The 24,665-nt window shown below is 36.5% G+C and overlaps 1 protein-coding gene across 2 annotated transcripts in view; it reads left to right on the top strand.

Annotated features, from left to right (window-relative positions):
• Positions 1 to 24,665, top strand: part of ABCB11 (ATP binding cassette subfamily B member 11) — a 111,390-nt gene that overhangs the window by 25,621 nt on the left and 61,104 nt on the right. For both annotated transcript variants that reach the window (XM_015110292.3, XM_015110293.3), the window contains exons 6-10: positions 11,707 to 11,794; positions 12,941 to 13,074; positions 14,553 to 14,724; positions 17,493 to 17,617; positions 21,898 to 22,072. In XM_015110292.3, the coding sequence (XP_014965778.2) occupies positions 11,707 to 11,794; positions 12,941 to 13,074; positions 14,553 to 14,724; positions 17,493 to 17,617; positions 21,898 to 22,072 (694 nt within the window). The remainder of the gene's footprint in view (positions 1 to 11,706; positions 11,795 to 12,940; positions 13,075 to 14,552; positions 14,725 to 17,492; positions 17,618 to 21,897; positions 22,073 to 24,665) is intronic.

Raw genomic sequence — 24,665 nt, 5'->3', positions numbered from 1 at the left:
TTTTACTGTGCTGCAGGATTCAACTTGTTTGTATTTAGTGAAGATTTTTGTGTCTATATTAATAAAAGATATAATATATAACAGTTTTCTTTTCTTATAATGTCTTTGTCTACTTTTGGTATCAGATAATTCTGACCTGATAGTTTGGCAGTATTCCCTTCCATTCTATTTTTTGAAGAGTTTGTGAAGAATTGGTATTAGTTCTCTAAATGTTTTGTAGAATTCTTCAGTGAAGTCATCTCATCTTAGACTTTTTGTTGTTGAAAGTTTTTGATTGCTGATTCAATCTCTTTAGTTGTTATAGGTCCACTCAGATTTTCTATTTCTTTAAATTTTTTTTAATTTGGCAAATAAAAATTATATATATTTATGGTGTGCCGCATGATGTTTTGAAATATGTATACATTGTGGAGTGGCTAAATTGAGCTATTTAACATATTCACTACCTCACACACTTATCTTTTTTTGTTGCAAGGATGCTAAAAATCTACTCTTGGCTTTAGGCTTCCTGGGATGCCAAAAAAAACTGTGAGTCTGCTTGCTTTCTCAATGGGAAGGCTTGTGGTCTGGGGCAAATTTTCAGCCCTGGTCACCGGTTGCCTGGAAATAGATTCAGTGCTGTTGTTGGGGGCACGGTGGGTGTGAGACTAGCCTCTAGTACTGTGGGCTGAGTGGGAGCAGGGTAAGGCCTGTGACTGCCAGCTTTCCCCCACTTCCCTGGTGACCTCTATGACTTAGCAGAGGCAGCCATAATCCTCCTGGGAACATAACTCCATTGAACTGGGAACCACACCCCCATTCCCCACAGCAGCTGCAGCAAGCCCCGCCCAAGGAGGGGCTGAGCTCAGACGCGCCTATCCCTGCCCCTACCTAGTGGTCTTTCTCTACCTGCCCTGGTAGCCAAAGACAAAGGCCCAATTCTCTTGGGAACTCTGTGGCCCTGCCCACTGCTTGGGAAACCTGAATACTTAACCAGGTGTCCTGAGGGCAAGTTTGCATTCTCCCTATAGGACTATAGCTGATGCACTCTTGAAAGTGCCACCTCCTAGCTAGAGGCCAACCAACACAAAACCAACGCACTAAACAAAAACACAACAGAGGACCCTCACGGAGCCCACTTCACTCCCCTGCTGCCTCCACCAGGAGCAGGTGCTGGTATCCACAGCTCCAAGAACTGAAGACAGATCACATCACAGGACTCTTTGCAGATACTCGCCAGTACCAGCCCAGAGCCTGGTAACTCTGCTAGGTGACTAGACCCAGAAGAGCAGAAACAATCGCTACAGTTTGGCTCACTGGAAGCCCCATTCATAGGGGAAGAGAGAGAACACCACATCAAGGGAGCACGCCATGAGATGAAGGAATCTGAACAGAGCCTATGAATCCCAGATCTTCCCTCTGACATAGTCTAACCAAATGAGAAAGAACCAGAAAAGCAATTTTGGTAATATGACAAAACAAGGTTCTGTAACACCCCCGAAAGATCATACCAGCTTACCAGCAATGGATCTAAACCAAGATGAAATCTCTGAATTGCCAGAAAAAGAATTTAGAAGGTTGATTATTAAGCTAATCAAGGAGGCACCAGAGAAAAGTTAAGTCCAACTGAAGGAAATAAAAAACATGATACAGGATATGAAAGGAAAATTCTTCAGTTAAATAGATAGCATAAATAAAAAACAACCACAACTTCTGGAAGTCAAGGACACACTTAGAGAAATGCAAAATGTACTGGAAGGTCTCAGCAATAGAATCGAATAAACAGAAGAAAGAACTTCAGAGTTTGAAGACACAGGTTTCAAATTATCTCAATCCATCAAAGACAAAGAAAAAAGAATTTAAACAATGAACAAAGCTTCCAAGAAGTTTGGGACTGTGTTAAATGACCAAACCTAAGAATAATTGGTGTTGTCGAGGAAGAAGAGAAATCTAAAAGTTTGGAAAATATGTCTGAAGGAATAATCAAGGAAAACTTCCCTGGCCTTGCTGGAGGAAGATCTCTTGTCTAGAGATGTAGACATCCAAATATAAGAAGCTCAAAGAACACCTGGGAAATTCACTGCAAAAAGATCGTTGCCTAGGCATGTAGTCATCAGAGTATCTAAAGTCAAGATGAAGGAAAGAATCTTAAGAGCTGTGAGGCAAAAGCACCAGGTAACCTATAAAGGAAAACCTATCAGAATAACGACAGATTTCTCTGCAGAAACCCTACAAGCTAGAAGGGATTGGGGTGCTATTTTTAGCCTCATTAAACAAAATAGTTATCAGCCAAGAATTTTGTATCCAGTGAAACTTAACTTCATAAATGAAGGAAAGATATAGTCTTTTCCAGACAAACAAATGCTGAGGGAATTTGCCACTACCAAGCAAATCAGGGAAATGCAAATCAAAACCACAATGTGTTATCATCTCACTCCTGTAACAATGGCTACAATCAAAAAATCAAAAAAGAATAGATGTTGGCATGGATGTGGTGAAAAAGGAACACTTTTACACCATCGGTGGGAATGTAAAGTAGTACAACCAAATGCCCATCAATCAACGAATGGATAAGGAAAATGTTTTATATATATATACACACACACACACACATATACACACATATATATACACACACACACACATATACACACACACATATATATGCGTATATATTTATATACACACACCATGGAATACTACTCAGCCATAAAAAGGAATGCAATAATGGCATTCACAGCAGCCTGGATGGAATCGGAAACTATTATTCTTTTTTTTTTTTTTTTGAGATAGAGTCTTGCTCTGTTGCCCAGGCTGGAACTCAGTGGCACGATTTCGGCTCACTGCAAGCTCTGCCTCCCAGATTCATGCCATCCTCCTGCCTCAGCCTCCCAAGTAGCTGGGACTACAGGCACATGCCACCACACTCAGCTAATTTTTTGTATTTTTAGTAGAGACAGGGTTTCACCATGTTAGCCAGGATGGTCTCGATCTCCTGACCTTGTGATCCACCCGCCTCGGCCTCCCAAAGTGTTGGGATTACCGGTGTGAGCCACCGTGCCTGGCCGAGAGTATTATTCTAAGTGAAGTAACTCAGAAATGGAAAACTAAACGATGTATGTTCTCACTCATATGCAGGAGCTAAGCTGTGAGGACACAAAGGCATGAGAATGTTACACTGGACTTTGGGGACTTGGAGGAAAGGGTGGGTGGACAGGAATAAAAGACTACACATTGGGTGCAGTGTACACTGCTTGGATGATGGGTGCATCATTCTAAAATCTCAGAAATCATCACCAAAGAACTTATTCATGTAACCCAACACCACCTGTTCCTAAAAAACCTACTGAAATAAAAATTAAAAATTTTTAAAAATAATAAAAAATACATTATAAAACAAAAAAATAATAAAAATCTACTCTTTCAGTAATTTTCAAGCATACAAAACGTTGTTACTAACTATAGTCAGCCCAGTAGATTTCTTGAACTTATTCCTCCTAATTGAAATTTTGTATTTTTTAACCATCTCCCCAATCTCCCCACCTTTAGCCCTTGGTAACTACCATATTACTCTCTACTTCTATGAATTCAAATTTTTCAGATGTCACATTTAAGTGAGATTACATTGTATTTGTCTTTCTGTGCCTGGCTTACTTCAGTTAACATGATATACTCGAGGTGCATCTGTGCTGTTGCAAAAGACAGGATTTTTTTAAAAGGCTGAATAATATTCCATTGTCTATATGTACCACATTTTCTTAATTCATTTGTTGATGGACCCATAGGTGGCTATTGTGAATAATGCTGCAGTGTGCATGGGAGTGTAGATATCTTTTTGATATATTGGTTTCATTTTCCTTGGATATATACCCAGTATAGGATTGCTAGGTTATATAGCAGTTCTATTTCTAACTTTTTGAGGAAGCTACATACATTTTTGCATAATGGCTGTACTAATTTACATTCCCACCAACAGTGTACAAGGGTTCCCTTTTTCCCACATTCTTGCCAGCACTTGATATTGTCCTTCTTTTTTCATAATAGCCATTCTAATAGGTGTGAGGAGATATCTCATGGTTTTGATTTGCATTTCCCTGATAATCAGTGGTGTTTAGCATCTTTTAAAATACCTGTTGGCCATTTGTATGTCTTCTTTTGAGAAATTTCTATTTAGGTCTTTTGCCCATTTTTTTCCTATTTCTTTTTTTTAGTTGGTTTCAGTAGTTTGTACTTTTTAGAAATTTGTCCATTTCGTCTCAGTTATCTAATAGATGGGCATATAAATGTCCAAAGTATTTGTTTATTTTTTTATTACTGTAAGGTCAATAGCAATGTTTCTTTTCATTTCTGATTTTAGTTATTTGAGTCTACTCTCTTTTTGGTCAGTCTAGCTAAAGATTTGTTGTTTTTGTTTATCTTTTTGAAGAACCAGATTTGGTCCTTTTTATTTTCTCTATTGTTTTTCTATTGTTCTGTATTTTCTCTATTGTTTTTCTAATCTCTACTTCATTTATTTCCACTCTAATCTTTACTATTTCTTTCCTTCTGCTTATTTTAGTCTTAGTTTGTCCTTTTATCTCCAGTGTCTTAAAGTGAGATATTGAGTTATTGATTTAAGATTTTGTTTAACACAGACCATTAAAACTACAAATTTCCTTCTAAGAATTGCTTTAGCTGCATCCTGTAAGTATTTTAATGTTGCGTTTTCATTTTCATTTATCTCAAAGTATTTTGTAGTTTCTCTTGTGATTTTTTTGACCCATTGGTTATTTCTGAGTGTATTATTTTGATTCCATATGTTTGTGAAATTCCCAAGTATTTTCATTATTAATTTCAAGTTTCACTCCATCATAGCCAGAGAATATATTTTATATGATTTTAATTCTTTTAAACTTATTGAAGTTTATTTTATGACCTAGCATGTGTCTGCCTTGGAAAATGTTTCATATGCACTTGAGAGGAATGTGTATTCTGCTGCTACTGGATGGAGTATTCCAAAGATCTCTGTTGGGTCTAGTTGGTTTATACTGATTTCAAGTCTTCTCTTCCTCTTGATATTCTGCCTATTTGTTCTCTCCAATATTTAAAGTGTGTAATTGAAATTTCTGACTATTATTGCTGAAATATCTGTATCTTCCTTCAAATGTCAGACTTTGCTTCATGTGTTTTGGGGGCTCTTTTTCTGGTACATATATCTTCATAAATGTTATCTTTCATGATGGATTGACCCTTTTATCTTTATAAAATGATTTGTATCTCTAGTAACAAGTTTTTAAAGTCTATTTTGTCTGATATTAGTATAGCCACTCTTGGTTTCTTATGGTTACTTTTTGAAATGATTTTTCTTTCTATCTTTTTGTTTCAACCTGTTTGTATCTTTGGATCTAAAGTGTGTCTCCTGTAGACAGCACATAGTTGGATCTTGTTTTTTTATGCAATCTGACAATCTCTGTCTTTTGATTGTATTGTTTAATCCATTACATATAAAACAAACATAACATTCTGAAAAGTGGAGGAAAAAAGGTCAACTGGCTAGAGCTTCAGGAACCAAGTAATAACATGTTGATTAGTTCCCTGGGTATCTTATGCCTAATGTGTACTAGATTGAGTGTTGGAAAAGCTGGCAAACTGGAAACCCCAATGAGTGCAGACCAAAAAGACCCAACAAAATCCTGCTTTTTCTAGATAGTGGGTCAGAAAGAGAAAGCCTAGTAGAAAACTTTTAAGCAATAATTGCTCTACTCCAGACAAACACCACAGAAGAAAATGGTGGCCTCACTCTCACCCATGCCAGCAAATGTTGAGTTGGGAGCATAGACTTTTCCACACTTGCTAGGTGGTAATGAGCCCCTCTTGTGCCACCCCCTCACCCACCCCCACAGTGTCCATAGAGAATATGTGGGAGGCCTGAATCATCCCCACTATAATAAGGCACCTCTCCTCTTACCTGCTGGGGTTGGGGTGACAGAGTCAAAACATTACCACTACCCTCATGGAAGGGGAAATCAAGACATTTTCAGATGACATAAATCAAGAGAATTTGTTGCCAGCTGACTTACCCCAAAAAAATGGCTAAGAAAAGTTCTTTAAGTAGAAAGGAAAAAATAAAAGAAGTCCTAGACATCAGGAAGGAAGTGCGTAGTAACAAAACTATGAATACATGCAATAGACCTTCCTTCTCTTGAGCTTTCTAAATTATGTTTTATGGTAGAAACTCTAACACTGATATGATCCTATTATGACACTGTCTGATGTGTGTTTAATCTGGAAATAGTTAAGACACTTATATTATTAACAAAGGAGAGTAGAGGTATGTAATGGGAGGTAATCTTTATATATTTCACTTGAATTGGTAAAATGACAACATTAGTAGACGGTGAAAAGTGATGTATCTATAATGTATCTCCTAGAGCAACCACTAAAAAAGCTTTACAAAGAGAGACACTTAAAAACACTATAGATAAATCAAAATTGAATTCTAAGAAAATGCTCAAGCAGCCCATCAGAAGGTAAGAGAAAACAAACACAGAAATAACAGAGAGAACAAATAGAAAACAAGAAATAAAATGACATATTTAAGCCCTAATATATCAAAACCTAAGGAAGATTTTTTTGTAGATATGGAAAAGATTACCTTAAAATGTTTATGAAAATGTAAAAAAAAACTGGAATAGCTAAAACAAATTTGAAAAAGAATAATAAAGTGAGAAGAATCAATCTACCCAATTTCAAGACATATTATATAGCTAATGCAGTCAAGGCTGTGTGGCATTGACAGAGGTTAGATATATAGATCAATGGAACACAATGGAGAACCCAGAAACAGACCCACACAAATATGTCCAATTGATTTTTTGACAAAAGTGGAAAAACAATTCAGTGGGGGAAAGATAAGCTTTTAATCAAATGTTTGTGGAGCAATTGGACATCCGTAGGCAAAAAAAAAAAAAAAAAAAAAAAAGAAATTACACAAAAGTTAGCTCAAATGAATCATGGGCTTATATGTAACAAATAAAACTAAACTTTTAGAAAAATATGGAAGAGACCATTTTCTTGTTCTAGGGTTGGACAGAGCATGTAAATTACACCAAAAGCACAATTCATAAAGGGAAAATGTGATAAATTAGACTTCAAAAAAATTAAAAAACTTTGTAAAAGATCCTGTTAAGAGAAAGAAAAGACAAGCTACTGACTGGGAGAACATATTTGCAACTTATGTATCCAAAAAAGGACTGGGATCCAGAATATTTAAAGAATTCTCTTATGCAACCAGCAGGCATATGAAAAAACGCTCATCATCACTGGCCATCAAAGAAATGCAAATCAAAACCACAATGAGATACTATCTCACACCAGTTAGAATGGCAATCATTAAACAGTTAGGAAACAACAGGTGCTAGAGAGGATGTGGAGAAATAGGAACACTTTTACACTGTTGGTGGGACTGTAAACTAGTTCAACCATTGTGGAAGACAGTGTGGCAATTCCTCAAGGATCTTGAACTAGAAATACCATTTGACCTAGCCATCCCATTACTGGGTATATACCCAAAGGATTACAAATGCTGCTACAAAGACACATGCACACGTATGTTTATTGCGGCACTATTCACAATAGCAAAGACTCGGAACCAACCCAAATGTCCATCAATGACAGACTGGATTAAGAAAATGTGGCACATATACACTATGGAATACCATGCAGCCATAAAAAAGGATGAGTTCGTGTCCTTTGTAGGGACATGGATGCAGCTGGAAACCATCATTCTCAGGGAACTATCACAAGAACAGAAAACCAAACACTGCATGTTCTCACTCATAGGTGGGAACTGAACAATGAGATCACTTGGACACAGGAAGGGGAACATCACACACCGGGACCTGTTGTGGAGTGAGAGGACAGGGGAAGTATAGCATTAGGAGATATACCTAATGTAAATGACGAGTTAATGGGTGCAGCACACCAACATGGCACATGTAGACATATGTGACAAACCTGCACATTGTGCACATGTACCCTAGAACTTAAAGTATAATTAAAAAAAAAAAAGAAAGTTTACGAATTTGTTTTGGGCCTTCCTAGTTGGCTTGGGACCTGTGGGGAAGGGTGCTCTAAGGCATTATATGAACATTACTCATTGTTTTATGCATGCCATATAAAATAGAAAGAAAAAGTGAATCTTTTTCAAATTGTGAAAAAATAAAAGTTGTAGGAATTAAACAATTTAAAAAAAGAGTTCTCAAAACTCAGTGTTAAAATAATAGCAAATTTCAGTTCAAAGATGGGAAAAAGCCAAGAGTAAGGATATAAAACAGCAAATGAGCACATGAAATCTGTTAAACAGCATCAATAGAGAAATGCAAATTAAATCAAAATAAGCTATTACCATAGATTTATCGGAATGGCTAAAATTAAAAATAGTGATAACCCTAAATGTTGATGAGGATGTGGAAGAACTGGATCACTCATACAATCACTCATGCCATTCAAACCATGTCATAGCTATCCTGGAAAACAGTTTGGTAATTAAAAAAAAAATCTAAACACTCAACTACCATATGACCCAGCATTTCTACTCTTGGGGATTTATTCCAGAGAAATGAAAACTTATGCTCACATAAAAACCTATACACAAATGTTTATAGCTGCTTAATTTCTAATAGATAAAAATTGGAAACAGCCCAGATATCCTCCAAAGGATGAGTGGTTAAACAAACTGTGAGACATCTATATTATATGGAATCCTCCTTAATAAATGGGAATGAGCTGTTAATGATGAAACTTGAAAGAATTATGCTGAGTGGAAAAAAGCCAACCCCAAAAGGTTCTACATTGTATGATTCCATTTATATAACATTCTTGAAATGACAAAATTACAGCAAAGGAGAACAGATTGGTTGTAGCTGGGGCTAAGGAGGATGTGGGGATTGGAGAGAAGCATGTGGAGGTGTAAAAGGACAATATGAGGGGGCCTTGAGATGATGAGAACGTCCTGATCTTGATTGTATCAGTGTCAATATCTTGGGTGTGATATTGTCCTACAGTTTTACAAGGTATTTGCAAGATACGGCTTTAGTTAATCTGTAAGCTTGATGTGTAAATTGAATGACAAAACAAGGTAAAACAAAAGAAAAGATAAAAAGTTTCCAAAACAAGGTAAAAAGAAAAAAAAAAAGCAAAATAAGTCCTCATATCATAATAATTTGTAAAACATCTCTTATCCTTTCCTCTAATTGTCATCTCTCTCCCTTCTTTGCTATTCAACAAATGAGTCTTTGTTATTCAACAAATGGGGAATCTTAATTCGTTCAATTAGATTCATGTCAGTTTTTGCTGTTAAAAAAAATGCCATTCTGTGGTCCAAATCACCTGCATACTTTATAGAATCCTTCCTGGGGTTTTATGATGACAAGTGTTCCCACCATTCAGACAATAAATACCTTGGTGTGTAGTCAAGGGAGCAAAGCCAGGCCTGCTCTTTTCCTTCCTGTCAGTTTTTCCGATAGGTTTGTTCTGTTGTTCCAGAAATATTATCAAGTTCTCTAATGCCTTAATCACCTCTTCTTCCCAGAATAAAATAAAAATGAGTTAACCACTCATTTCAGTGACAGGGCTGAAAAGCGTGATAAACTGCAATATCTTTATCTGCACCATCCAGCAGTGATAGAATTCTCCTGAATTTTGTACCAGAAAATCCCAGAGCTGGGCCAGTGCCCAACACCCTTAATCCACATATGTTTGTAAACTGGCATTTTTAATGACAGTCACTTCATCACTTCTGCTTAAAGTGCTTATAGAATAAAGACACCACAGGAAATTTAAGTAAAGTTATTTATTATTTATAATTTTAATTGCCACACAACTATACATATTTATGGGATACAATGTGATGTTTTGATGCATGTATACAATGTGTAATGATCAAATCAAATAATTACCATTTCCATCACCTAAGACATTTATCATGCCATTGTGGTAGGAACATTCAAAATCCTCTCTTCTAGCTCTCTTGAAATAGTCAATGTATTATTGTTAACTATAGTCACCTACTATGCAATGTAGTACCAGAACTTATTCCTGAACAGTAACTTTGTACCTGTTGACCAACCTCTCCCCATCCGTCCCCCTCCACTGCTCTTCCCAGCCTCTGTTAACTACTATTCTCTAAGTAAAATGTTTGGACAAATACTTATAGTTTTCTGGTTTTAGACACCCCAAAACAAACTGAAAATGAAGAGAATTGACTCATGTATACATTAGAAAGCTTTTACTTATAATAGTATAGTATACTCTCTATTCAGAGATATTTAGCTTTTATAAGAGCCTCTGATTGTAGATCCTCATAGATAAGTTTATGATTTTCTAGTTCTTGTTCATCTCAGCATTCTTCTTAGTCATCATGAAAGACTGGGAATGTGGTGAGCACAAGAGACCTTAGCTGCTTTTGAGGTTGTCAGAAGGGTTGACCACAACAGTTATTTCCCTTCCTAATTCATATTTTGAAAGTCAAAACAAAATCCAGAAACATTTATTGATTTCAGGAAGAGTGAACAAGCAGTATAAGCCCAGCCCTTGACCTTGAGTAGCTTGCAATCTATTAGCAAGACAAGCATAAATGTACTCAATATAAATATAGTCAATAAAGATATTGACTAATAGTGCAGTTTATTCTGTATTAAATGAATTCTATTGCAATGCTTGATCTGAGTTCAATAGAGAGAGAAAAAAATTCAAGCTCAAGCTACAAAATGAAGGCCTGACAGAGAGCAAAAAGGATGTGGGATGAAGAACCCATGCTAAACAGGCTGCTTTCTGATTTTCTAAAGTAGACTCTATACCATGTAACTTGTCCCTGAGGATCATAACTGTCATCAACCAATATGTTAATTTTCTAATTATGGAATGCCTTCATTCCTGAAAGCAACTTCAGAATTTTTTCCTCCCCTCCCTGGCACTGACAATCCCAAGCCCTGTGCAGCAACATGGTAGTGCTGCTGGGAAAAATGCCGAAGTATTTTTCTTTGCTACTTTTCTTCTTGCTATTTCCCACAAGTGTCTGGCTTCAACCTTAGAAATTGTCCTGGTGAATGAAGATTAGGCTATAGTCAGCAAAAGACAGGGCTAATAAAACACTTTTCTCTCCCATGGGAAGATAACAGGCACATTTTTCAGTGTCACTCTGAGATAGAGAAGTTGAAAAGCTGGCTTGCATTCCTAGAAGAGGTAATAGTAAGCCTCCTGATTTACAGCACATATCATTCTATCAGTTTCTTTTCAGACAGCCTATCTGGCTTTTGAAAATCTTTCTTACCTATGATTGCTGTATCACTGCATAATGAGTATGCATGAAAGAGACTAAAGTGGACCAAGCCCTGGGCTGCCATTTAGGGCATCCTGGCTTCCAACCACTGCTAATTAATTATTTCATGGTCCCAGCATCTTTGCCTATAAAAATGAAGGGGATATGCATATTTTCTGTGATTGGTACTATTTAGAAATTTGGTTGGATTTATTATAATTTTGCATAGATAAAATGTCTTATTATGTTTAATAGAAATATACTATATACAGTATATCTATTATATATTATATATAATATATATTTAAAGTATATAATATATATTTTAAAAAATATATATTTTTTTAAATCCCTCTATATCCACAAATGTAATCTCTCTTAGCTTGATCCTACTTGCCAGTATGAACATTCTTTTCCCTCTTTTGAAGGTTGCTGAACATTGAGAGCGAAATGATCAGATTTGCCAGTTACTATGCTGGAATTGCTGTCGCAGTACTTATCACAGGATATATTCAAGTTAGTATCTCCTCCATATAATTTATAGATCAATATCTGACCTCAAAGACATTACAATGAGATGCAACGTGTTGCCACCCTTTAGGCTAATCAGAAGCCCTAAGAACTACAGTCTGTTTCCAGAGGACATGAGAGAATGGGTAGGGATTCTTCTCTCAGGTGGACAACTTAGGAGGATGCAAGTGGTTGTCCAGAGAGATGAATAATAGACTCGTAGTTGTAATGTCCTGTCGTCCCCTGCCTTTCCCTACTTCATCCTCTCTTCTATATCCAGAAATGGACATTTGCAGGTGTGTTTGTAGGGGGCAGTTGAGTAGCTTGAAGAAAGTAGGGGAGGGAGAGATAGAGGAAAACAAAATTTACTTTCTTTTTCTCGCATTGCTAAAGTCTCACCAAACTGCATTCCAACCCAAATTCTGAAAAGCTGAATCTAGAGCATATTTTAGATTTAAGTGATGGAAGGGCTTGGAGGTACTTAACCCTTGTTAAGAAAGAAAAATATTTTATCTTTTGCTTTCTTTTGTAGAAAAATAATGAATTCCTTCCCATTCATTCAAGAATTCCAGGCAGTGGTGTTTGTAAAGAGAAATGAATCAATTTTTCCCATTTAGGCATTGGGAATTTTAATAACAGGCTTTTTAAAAAAATAGTTTGGGAAAATCTATCAGCAGATTAGATTTATGCTGATGTCATAATTTTTGTCTTACATTTCTTGAAAATTATTGCCTGAAAACTATGCATGAATGCTTCCAGGCAGGTCTTTCAGGAGGGAAATTCACTCAGAAATAGCATGGAAAAAAAGTTATTTAAGAACAATAATGCCTTATTTTTGGTTCTGTGAGCCTTCTTTTACACATGAGGAAAGTGAAGCTCTGTAGGGTAAAGTCCAGAAGACACGGACCTGCTTAAGGGTCAGAGCTGGATTCAAACCCAAATCTCAGGCTACCCTGCCCAAAGTTCTGTTTACCTCCACTTTTAGCAGGCAGATGACAGAGCTCACACCTTAGCTCCCAAGAAGAGGCATTTTCTGAATTATTTTCCCCCTTTTCTCAACTGTTGTATTGAAAGTACTTTCTTCTGAAAAAAAGAAGAAATTAACAAAATTTTAGACACTGTAATGCTAAACCTTCCTTTGTCCATTTCCAGATATGCTTTTGGGTCATTGCCGCAGCTCGTCAGACACAGAAAATGAGAAAATTTTACTTTAGGAGAATAATGAGAATGGAAATAGGATGGTTTGACTGCAATTCAGTGGGGGAGCTGAATACAAGATTCTCTGAGTAAGTAGCTTGTAAAACAGTATGTTAGTGTGTGATTTTGGATAATAAAACTCTTCTTTCTAAATTAAATAACAATTTAAAAGTATTTTTCAGTTTTCCTGTTTCATCTCTTAAATTGGGCTTTCCTAGGTGGCATGACTTTTTCATAGGTAATACACTGTCAAGTATGGACATTAAAAATTGAAAGCCAAGGTACTGCAATTTGGTGTGTAGACCTCAATTAAAATATTAGAAATGAAGTATTATAGAAGACAGTTAAAAAGGTTATTTAGCTGTCCAGGTGTAAACTGGATTTAAATCCAGTTTACACCTGGTTTAGGTCATTAACAGCCACCCAGGAATTCTAAATGAGAGGAATTAGAATTGGTTGAACCCTACTGAACTGAATTTTGAGGTCCCCTGAAAGACAGTCACTCTACAGTGTAGATAATGCATACTGAAAGTCAGGACCCCTAGCTTCCAGCACTTACTCTGCTCATCCAGCACTTACTCTGCTCCTTACTGTGACCTTGAACAGTTATCTAACCTTGCCGGAAACAATGGCCTAATATCTGGGTGATGTCTTAGGTTCTTTCTTGCTATTTAGTTCCAAGCTCTATTCACTCCATCTGGACAAGAGGTTAAGGAAATGTTCTCAGGAATATGAATTTAATATAATTATATTCAATCAATATTCTGTAGCAATTACCTTGTACTTGTGCTCTTAAGGCACTTACAGCCTAGTAGGGGAAATAAGAAGTGCAAGCAAATAATCAGAACTAGCATATATGGTTTATTATATGACAGGCGCTGTTCTATAGGCTTTACATACATTCACTACTTCAATCCTCATTACTACCCACTGGGGTAGGTTCTATTATTGTTCTCATTTTACAGACAGGAAAATTGAGCCACAGAAAAGGTTAAGTAACTTGCCCAACAAGAGTTTGTATTCAAATTCTTAGTCTGGCTCCAGAATCTGTACTCTTCACCGCTACTCTATACTGCCTCTAAGCAGAATGCAGTAATTCTACACACATACACATGCACAGGCATTAATTACAGTGTTATGGGAACACAGGGAGAAAGGTGTAACTTCTTGGGGGATTATACAAGATTGATGAACGAGGAGGTATGTGACTAGAACCTTGAGGCTGAAAGGATTCAGCAGACATGAAGAAAGGCTTTTCAAGACAGAGCAAGGATATTAGCCATGTAAAAGAAAAAGGCAAATAAGATGGTTGCCAAAAGCCTTTATCAACAATTAGTACCCGTTGTGAGACCTAGATTAAGGACAAAGCTGGTTGGCAATGAGGAAAGAGGCTTGATAACATCCCAAGGTGCAGCAAATTTTCCAAGATTTGAGAGGCTGTTAATGCTACCCAAGGGTGATGGGGATGGAGAGATGGGAATGTTTAAAAGAGAAAGACTGAGACTTTCAGCAAGACATTTGAATGATCAAATTCAGCATTAGTGACCAAAATCTTTTTGGTTTCTAGTGATATTAATAAAATCAATGATGCCATAGCTGACCAAATGGCCCTTTTCATTCAGCGCATGACCTCGACCATCTGTGGGTTCCTGTTGGGATTTTTCAGGGGTTGGAAATTGACCTTGGTTATTATTTCTGTCAGCCCTCTCATTGGGATTGGAGCAGCCACCATTGGTCTGGTAAGAATGTCTTTTTGCATCTCTCCATGGGAAGACATTTGCCCTCATAAACAACCAAAAATGTGAAGCTTGAGTCCATTTTCCTGAGTATAGTTAGCAACATAATTATCACTATTTTCATGTAGTTTGTTAGATTACTCCCCAATGTCAAATGACATTTCATCAAATAGGGATTAATGATGTTTTAATAAGGTAAATATTGTTTTATTAACAGCAAGTACATTGAGCATTCACTTTTTCTCTAGGCACTATTAGGAGCTTAATAGTCATTATCTCTAATCCTTACAACAATCTTATAAAGTGAGCACTAGCATCATTTTAAATATAAGAAACTAGGCTCAGAGAGGTAAGGGGATTTGTCTGGGACTCACCGCTGGCAGAGCAGGATTCAAGTCTAAGGGGTTCTGACTCCAAACCCCACTCACTCTCCAATATGCCTATTGTTCCCCGTGTACTGCCAAGCTCAGGCACTTCCCTGAAATGGCACAACAGACTCAGAGCATTAACAAGCACATAAGAAGGATTTCTGCAATCATAACTGTGTTCTCCATTTCATCTTATCTTTCAGATAACCTCTTTCAGAGAGAAGTGATTTGACCCATTCCAAGAGTTATCCCAGTCACTGTCTTGGTTCCCCAGGTATTGAGGCCTGGACAACATATAGGAATAGGAATTTTGGATCACATCAGCTAAAAACACTCCCAAGGACTGAGAAATTATTATTAGATCAGTCACATTAGATAGCACATTATGGGATCAGGCATACTAAAAATTTGCTATAAATTAGAATAGAATTTAACTGAAAAACTGCATACATACTCACACATCATTGAGCAATAGGTACCAATTTCCTATTGCTCAATAGCAAAATATTCTCACAGTCCTCTGACTAAATAACTCAGACATTTGCCAGATAATATAGAAAATGGTTTAAAGTGACAATAGCAAAGAGCTCACTCCATTTCACTAGGTCATCACAGGTTATGTGACTCAGGAAAAATCCATTTAACCCATGAAAACCTCAGTTTCTTTGTCTTTAAAATAGGGATAATACCTCCCAAAAACATTATGATGATTCAGGGAATAATCCACGATATGCATTTAAGCAGTGTCAGGCACAGAATCAATTGCTAAAGACAGATGTATATGTTTTTCAATCCACTATATCATTCAAGCTTTAAGCAGTCTTTCCTACTAACCACTTCCCAGCTATACTCCAGGGAACCCTCAACTTCCACAGAAGAGCTTCAGGGGTTTTGCAAACATTTTGTTCATTTTTTTTCCAAATAGACTAATCTCTTTCTTCAAACCTGTGATAAAGTAATATACACACTCACATGGATCATAGGCCACATTTCAACATGTTGGAGGTTAAAACATAGCCCAGTTCACTTGGTTTTAAACAGATCTAAGGCTTAGCTTCTCTAGTCATCTCAGTACCCATTTCCAGCTTCTCATAAACATGTCACTGATTTGGAATGTTGTAGGTCTGCACATGTCTTGTCTTGCTTTCAAGTCTGTGTATGCTTGTTCTTATACAACAAACTTCTACAAGCAACTATAAAGCAAACTATACGAGCAACTTCACTAGGCTCAAATGTAAACTTTAATGTTAATAAAAACAGCCTCAAGTCTTGGTAACACAGTGAGATCCCATATCTACAAAAAAAAAAACAAAAACTTTCTAAATAGCCAGGCATGGTGGCATGTGCCTATAGTCTCAGATATCCAGGAGGCTGAGGCCAGTGAAATGCTTGAGTCCAGGCGTTTGAGGCTGCAGTGAGCTAGCATCGTGCTGCTGCACTCCAGCCTGGGCAACAGAACAAGAACCTGGCTCTTTAAAAAAAAAAAAAAAAAAAAAGAGCCTCACTTTCCTTACTGTTACATTTTTAATTCACATGTTTTATCAAATGTACATTGATGAAATAAATATATTGTTTTTTAAAACTACTATGAATACTTACTTAACTTACATCTTAGAATTCCATCTAAGATTTTGATAAGAGTTTTGCTGCTAAAAGTTTGGAAAAACTACTGGAAGATAAACTCCCTTAATCTGGGTGTTATATATTTTTTTATATTTCTGAACTAGTTGATCTTCTGCAATATGTGTTTTTTCCTCTTCTTATTTATTTATCTGTGCCAGGCGTTTCTCTGGGGGTTCGTTTTGACTAGGACTCAATCCAAGTCAATTTTAGAAAAAGTAATGTGTCTACTGTTAAGTACAGATGTCTTTTCATTTCCTTTTATAAAAATGAAAACTGCATAGTTGAGCGTCTCCAACTGAGTGAAAATGAACTTTCTTTTCTGGAATCATCTGGAATCATCTCTCAACATCATGCCTATACTCTATATGTTATATGCCATATATTATACCCAGTCATGATATCTGCATGTGTCTCTGGTGTTTGTCTATAAATTATGCAATGGCCATTGGCTAATAGCAATGAACTATGACATGGTCTAACTTAACACTTTATTAGTATAATGACAGAAACACTTTAGTCTCACAGAATGTCCTATTTGGAATTTATTCTGTGAGGAGGTTCTTACTTTTAGTAGGGTCATTTTGATATATCAACAAACAACCCTGGATGAAGCTTACCATAGACCAAATCTGGACCAGATTTCTTCCTCCTGTCAGTGATGTTACAGTGAGAATCTGATATTGTATTAAACCATGCCACATGCTAAATGAATCTAAATGACAGACTGACTTACCTAATTTCTTGGACTTCACATTTTCTTTCCTTCTTTTTGATTTTTAGAGTGTGTCCAAGTTTACGGACTATGAACTGAAGGCCTATGCCAAAGCAGGGGTGGTGGCTGATGAAGTCATTTCATCAATGAGAACAGTGGCTGCTTTTGGTGGTGAGAAAAGAGAGGTTGAAAGGTTGGTTAATTGGGATCTGATTGTTTCCCTAATTTCATCAATCAGTGTAGTACCCTGAATCTCTCAGTCTGTGCAAAGTGGCAGACCAACCTTGGTCTACGGCCTCCAGAGGAAGTACTTGTTCAAGAGGGAGCTAAGCAGAGTAATTTAGGTTGGTCAAAGCACTATAAGAAGTCCCAAGCCTTTAGCAGTATGTTTTTAAAGATGTTGCACTTGGCAATTTTTAGAAAGCCAACTTAGAGTAGATATTTATTTCAAAATCTGATGGTATTTATGTATACATATTATACCTCATATCAGTCTATAATGCTGTTTGCTGTCATTAAAGAAAAGCCTACATGAGACATTACAACTGATACCACAGAAGTACAAAGGATCATAAGAGACTACTAAAAACAAACGCCAACAAATTGGATGACCTAGAAGAAATGGATAAATCCCTAGAAAAATACAACCTACCAAGGTTGAATCATGGAAAAATAAAGAGAAATAAATCTGAACATACCAATAATGAGTAAGGAGATTGCATCAGTAATAAAAAGTCTTCCATGAAAGAAAAGCCCAGAACCTGATAGCTTCACTGCTGAATTTTACCAGACATTTAAAGAAAAACTAGTACCAGTCCTCCTCAAATTCTTCCACAAAATTGAAGAGGAGGGAATACTTCACACTCATTTTACAAGGCCAATATTACCTTGATACCAAAGCCAGAAAAGGATACTACAAGACAATCAAAGGCCAATATCCATGATAAACATGGATGTGAAAATGCTCAACAAAAATACTAGTAAACCAAATTGAATAGCACATGAAAAGTATCATTCACCATGATCCTAGGATTTATCCCTAGGATGTAAGGATGGTTCAACATAGGCATGTCAATAAATGTAATATACCACATTAACAGAATGAAAGACAAAAACCATATGGTTATCTCAATAGATGCTGAAAAAGCATTTAACAAAATTCAACATCCTTTCCTGACAGAAACGCTCAACAAATTAGGTATAAAAAGAATGTACCTCAATACAATAAAGGTCACACATGACAAGCCCACAGCTAAATCATACTCAAGGGTGAGAATTTGAAAGCTTTTCCTACTAAGATAAGAACAAGACAAAAATACCCATTCTTGCCATTTCTTATGCAACCACAAAAGACATTGAATAGCAAAAGCAATTCTGAACAAGAAGAACAAAGCTGGCGGCATCATGTTACCTGATCTCAAAATCTACTAGAAAGTAGTAGATTATTATTAGATTATTTGATTATTTGATTACTATAGCAATCAAAACAGCATGGACTATCACAGAAACAGACACATAGACCAGTGAAAAAGAATAGAGAGCCCAGAAAGAAGTCCATGCATTTGTAGTCAATTGATTTTCAATAAAGAGGCCAAAAACACACCATGAGGAAAGGGCAGTCTCTTCAATAAACGATGCTAGGGAAACTGGATATCCACATGCAGAAGAATGAAATTTGATCCTTATCTCACACTATACGCAAACATTAACTCAAAATGGATTAAAGTCTTCAATGTAGGATGTAAAACTGAAAAACTACTAAAAGAAAGCATAGGGAAGAAGCTCTATGACATTGGTCTAGGCAATGATTTTTTGGCACAACCACAAAAGGGCAGGTAACAAAAGCAAAAATAGACAGATGGGATTACATCAAACTAAAAAGCTTCAGAAAGGAAACAATCAACAGAGTGAAGAGGCAATTTACAGAATGAGAGAAAATATTGGTAAACCATACATCTGATAAGGGATTAATATCCAATACATACAAGAAACACAAACAACTCAATGACAAGAAAACACCCTGATTAAAAATGGTCAAAAGACCTGAATAGCCATTTCTCAAAAAAAAACATACAAATAGAAATATACAAAAAGAAACATACAACAGGTATGTGAAAAGATGTCACACATCACTAATCATCAAGGAAACACAAGTCAAAACCACAATGGGATATCATCTTATATCTGTAAGAATGGCCATTATAAAAAGAAGAAAGATATCAAGTGTTGGCAAGTATATGGGGAAAATGAAACCCTGTTACACAGATCGCTTTTGGTGAGAAAGTAAATCAGTACAGCCAAAGAGTATGGAGATTCCTCAAAAAATGGAAAATAGAACTACCATATGATCCAGCATCCCCACTATTGGGTATATGTCCAAAGGAAATGAAATCAGTATGTCAAGAGATAGCTGTTCTCTTATGTTCACTGCAACATTATTCGTAATAGCCAAGATATGGAATCAGCCTAAGCACCCATCAACAGACAAGTGAATGAAGAAAATATGGTGTGTGTAAATTTACATGCCACGTTCAATAAAATACTATTCAGCCTTGAAAAAGAAGAAAATACTGTTATTTGCAGCAACATGATGAACCTGGAGGACATTACGTTAAGTGAAATAATCCAGACACAGAAAAACACCCCATGATATCACTGACAGAGTTGAACTCACAGAAGCAGAGAGCAGAACAGTACCACGGGCCTTGAGGGGAAGGGGGCAGGTGAGAGGTAAGTGTTCTCACCACATACACACACACACAATATAAGTATGTGCGGTAATGCATTTGTTAATTATCTTGATTTAGCCATTCCACAATTTATACATACTTCAAACCACCATGTTGTATACCATAAATATATGTAACTTTTGTCAATTAAAAAATAATAAAGAAATGCCAGCATGATTCAAAATGCTATTTCACACATTTTTATTGAACACCTTTTTAATTAAACACATTTTATTCAGGTACCATGCTACATGTTCTTTATAAAGTCTGATAAGATTTCAATTTAGTCAAACAGACTGGGCACGGTGGCTCACACCTGTAATCCCAGCACTTTGGAAGGCCAAGGCAGGTGGGTTGCTTGAGGCCAGGAGTTTGAGACCAGCATGGGCAACATGGCAAAACCTCATCTCTACAAAAAAATACAAAAATTAACCAGACATGGTGGTGTGCACCTGTAGTCGCAGCAACTCTGGAGGCTGAGGTGGGAGGATCACCTGATTCTGGGGAGGTTGAGGTTGCAGTGAGCTGTGATCATGCTACTGCACTCCAGCCTGGATGACAGAGTGAGACCCTGTCTCAAAAAACAAATTAGTGTTGATAAATTATAGATCACTATTCTAGAGGTTAACTCTCAATGAAAAGAAAAACCCAAATGGCCAAAATAATACTGTTGTCTAAAATGTAATTTTGTTTGTTCTTTAATTTATCTGGTATTTATTGAGTACTTACTATGTGCCATGCTTTGATTTTTATAAAATAACTACCAACTGAATAGTAAATCTTACTTTATGTGTTGTAGATTTGGTAAGATGGTGTTATTCTCAGTTGCTACCAAATCCACCAAGTAAAAAAGATTAATAGGATTTACAACCTCTTATTATCCTCTTTTCCCCACTTCTTTTGGTTTGTGGAGTGAGGTTCTTTATTTCTTGTAAAAAATTTCAGTAGCATATTTCTTCCACCATGAAAGACATTATCTTTTATTGTCAATAAAAGAGGCAGTGTAGTGTTTTAAAAATGGTCAAAACATAGGATAGACCTTCAGTTTGTGTCCTGCAAAAGGTTAAAAGTTCTCCATTAATTCAATTCTTGAGATGTAGGAAGGTGGTTTCAGAATGCCTGAGCTATATATGAGACAATGCCCATTGTTAATGGCTAGATCATAGAATTACTGAAACCTATTCCTTGCATTGGACTTCCACATAGTTTCAGTTATCCATGTCTCATGGCTGTGAACCTGACCCGTATGTCACAACACAGCATCTCAGCCACAGGGAAGATGGGTGAGTTGTAGATGAGTTGGTGCAAACACTAGTTCCAAGCCTGGGGAGCTGGAAACAAAATAGTCTGGTCTGCTTATTTGGAACCCATTGCATTATTTTCTGATAGGGACATGTCATGTGACTCAAGGAAACACTTCAGACACAAGTAATACTAGATCTCTCTTGTTCATACATTTATGTTGAAAATTCTTTTTCTCTTGGGGCCAAGCTTACCTCACTATGCAATCCAAGCAGCAATCAGGCAGCTTTGTTAAGTATCGTCCTTTCAACATGTTTCATTGTCAGGTTAAAACAAACTTGAAAAAACTACACAAAGGTTGTTGGAGATTTTTCTTCCTAAAGTTGCTGTGTTTGGGATGATTTTATGATCATTTTGTAAAACCACTGCATCATGGCCTGTTTTAAACATTATAACTTGAGCTGTTTCTGCTGAAATTGGCTCAAATGTTTTCTCTTCACAGGTATGAGAAAAATCTTGTGTTTGCCCAGCGTTGGGGAATTAGAAAAGGGATAGTGATGGGATTCTTTACGGGATTCGTGTGGTGTCTCATCTTTCTGTGTTATGCACTGGCCTTCTGGTATGGCTCCACACTTGTCCTGGATGAAGGAGAATATACACCAGGAACCCTCGTCCAGGTACCTTGACTTATTGACCAAGACATAACATTTCCTTCTGGTATCTCAGAAAAGTCCATGGATTAGATGTTTTGTTTATTATTTTGGTGTCCTCAGGAAAAAAAGCATCAATGATTTTATGGAGTCTGTCTGCGGAAACTAGTAATACCTTAACAAAATTTTTTTTTTATTTCCGTAAGTTTTTTGGGAAACAGGTGGCATTTGGTTACATGAGTAAGTCCTTTAGTGGTGATTGTGAGATTTTGGTTCTCCCATCGCCCAAGCAGTATACACTGAACCCAAGTTGTAGTCTTTTATCCTTCACTGCCTTCCTATCCTTTTCCCCTGAGTCCCCAGAGTTTATTGTATCATTCTTATGCCTTTGCATCCTCATAGCTTAGCTTCCACTTATGAGTGAGAACACACACTGTTTGGTTTTCCATTCCTGAGTTACTTCACTTAGAATAACAGTCTCCAATCCCATCCAGGTTGCTGTGAATGCCATTAATTCATTCCTTTTCTGGCTGAGTAGTATTCTATCATATATACACATCTCACAGTTTCTTTATCCACTTGTTGATTGATGGGCATTTGGGCTAGTTCCACAGTTTTGCAATTGTAAATTGTGCTGCTATAAACATGTGTGTGCAAGTATCTCTTTTATATAATGACTTCTATTCCTCTGGGTAGATACCCAGGAGTGGGATTGCTGGATCAAATGGTAGTTCTATATTCAGTTATTTAAGGAATTTCCATACTGTTTTCCATAGTTGTTGTACTAGTTTACATTCCCACCAGCAGTGTAGAGGTGTTCCTTTTCACCGCATCCATGCCAACATCTACTATGTTTTGATATTTTTAGTATAGCCATTCTTGCAAGAGACATTGTGGTTTTGATTTGCATTTCCCTGATCATTAGTAATGTTGAGCATTTTTTTCATATGTTTGTTAGCCAGTTGTATATCTTCTTCTGAGAATTGTCTATTCATGTCCTTAGCCCACTTTTTGAGTTTGTTGTAGATTCTGGATATTAGTCCTTTGTCAGATGTGTAGATTGTGAAGATTTTCTCGCATCATGTGGGTTGTGTGCTTACTCGCTGACTGTTCTTTATGCTGTGAAAAAGCTCTTTAGTTTAAGTCTCACCTATTTATCTTTGTTTTATTGCATTTGCTTTTGGGTTCTTGGTCATGAAATCTTTGCCTAAGCCAAAGTCTAGAAGGGTTTTTCCAATGTTATCTTCTAGAAATTTTATAGAGAAACAAGTAATACTTATACATTTTATAGTAAAGAGATGCTAAACATTTGAATTGATGAAACCCACAATTTAATAATTTCAGATTAACTGAAGACTTTATAGCTATGAAATGATTTTCTGAGTCCAAAAGCAAATATACCATGAAAATGGAAAGTCAGTGATCTCTCAGCTAAAAATTAACAGCTCATATAACTGAGCTTTATGACAGTCCAAGATATGTACTAATAAAGGTATTTGTGAAACATAATGAGTTACTAAAATGCCAGGTCAATAACATCCTTAACTGAACAGGTATTACAAATGTACTTTATTGCTCACTTGTGCTAAAGTAGCTAATGCCTTTAATTTTCATTGTCCTTCCAGTTATTCATTCAATAAGCAATTATTCAGCATCTACTATGTGCCAGACACTTAGAAAATGCAGGGGATTCAACAGTGAGCAACAGAAATGTGGGGTTTTCTTTTTTGCCTTGATGGAATTTACAGTTTAATGGAGAAGACAAGCAGTAAATAAGTAACCATGTAAATGAATACAGACAAATAGAGACGTGCTACAGAGGACAGAGAACCTTGACAGTGAATAGCAGGATAACCAGGTGTGACTGGGGTCAAGGAAGCCTTCTTATCCTGCTCCCTCTCCCAAGGCCTTTCCTCCTTAGCTTATGGTTCTCTCTTGTTGCAGTTGGACTCTGATCATTGTTTGAATTCTCAGCTAAATGTCACTTTCCCAGTCAGGCCTTTTACGCTCACCCATTTTTTATTCTCTTTTGTGATTTGCTGTACTTTTTTTTCAAAGCACTTGTGTGACATTGAATATTTGCATTTATTTACACTTGTGCCCATCCCTTTCCACCCTCAGACAGTAAGATCTATGAGGTCAGGGAAACAAAAAATGAAATATTTGTTTCATTTGGCCTGCAAGTAGTTGATGAGTAGTTTTATATCAAATTCTTAAGTAAAATTTTTTAGCTCCAGATTCTGGGTAGAGCAAACAATGAAAAATATCAAAACCTTGTAAACCAGAAATTTGCTAGTTGAAAGCTTAAAATTCATAATCTACTGCTTTAGGATAAATACATTGCCTGGGAAAATTGAGTAGGATTTTGATTTGCAAATGGAAGTGATTATCAGAGGTCAAACCATAATCATTCCAAGCCACGGACTTTATTTCATTAAACATGATAATACACAAAGAACAACCTTTTCAACTCAGTTTATCTTTGCAACATGAATGGCTGACATTTTTTGAACTTTGTTAAAGGAAATAAATATGATAATACAGGTTCATGTGTTTTGTAAACTTTAAAGAGATAGTATGGATGGGAAGTGTTACCAATTTTATAATTTAACCACTTCTT

The sequence above is a fragment of the Macaca mulatta genome, chromosome 12 (genome assembly GCF_049350105.2).
Source record: "Macaca mulatta isolate MMU2019108-1 chromosome 12, T2T-MMU8v2.0, whole genome shotgun sequence".
NCBI lineage: Eukaryota > Metazoa > Chordata > Mammalia > Primates > Cercopithecidae > Macaca > Macaca mulatta.
Note: the sequence above shows the minus strand (reverse complement) of the source record. Positions and strands in the feature narration are given on the sequence as shown.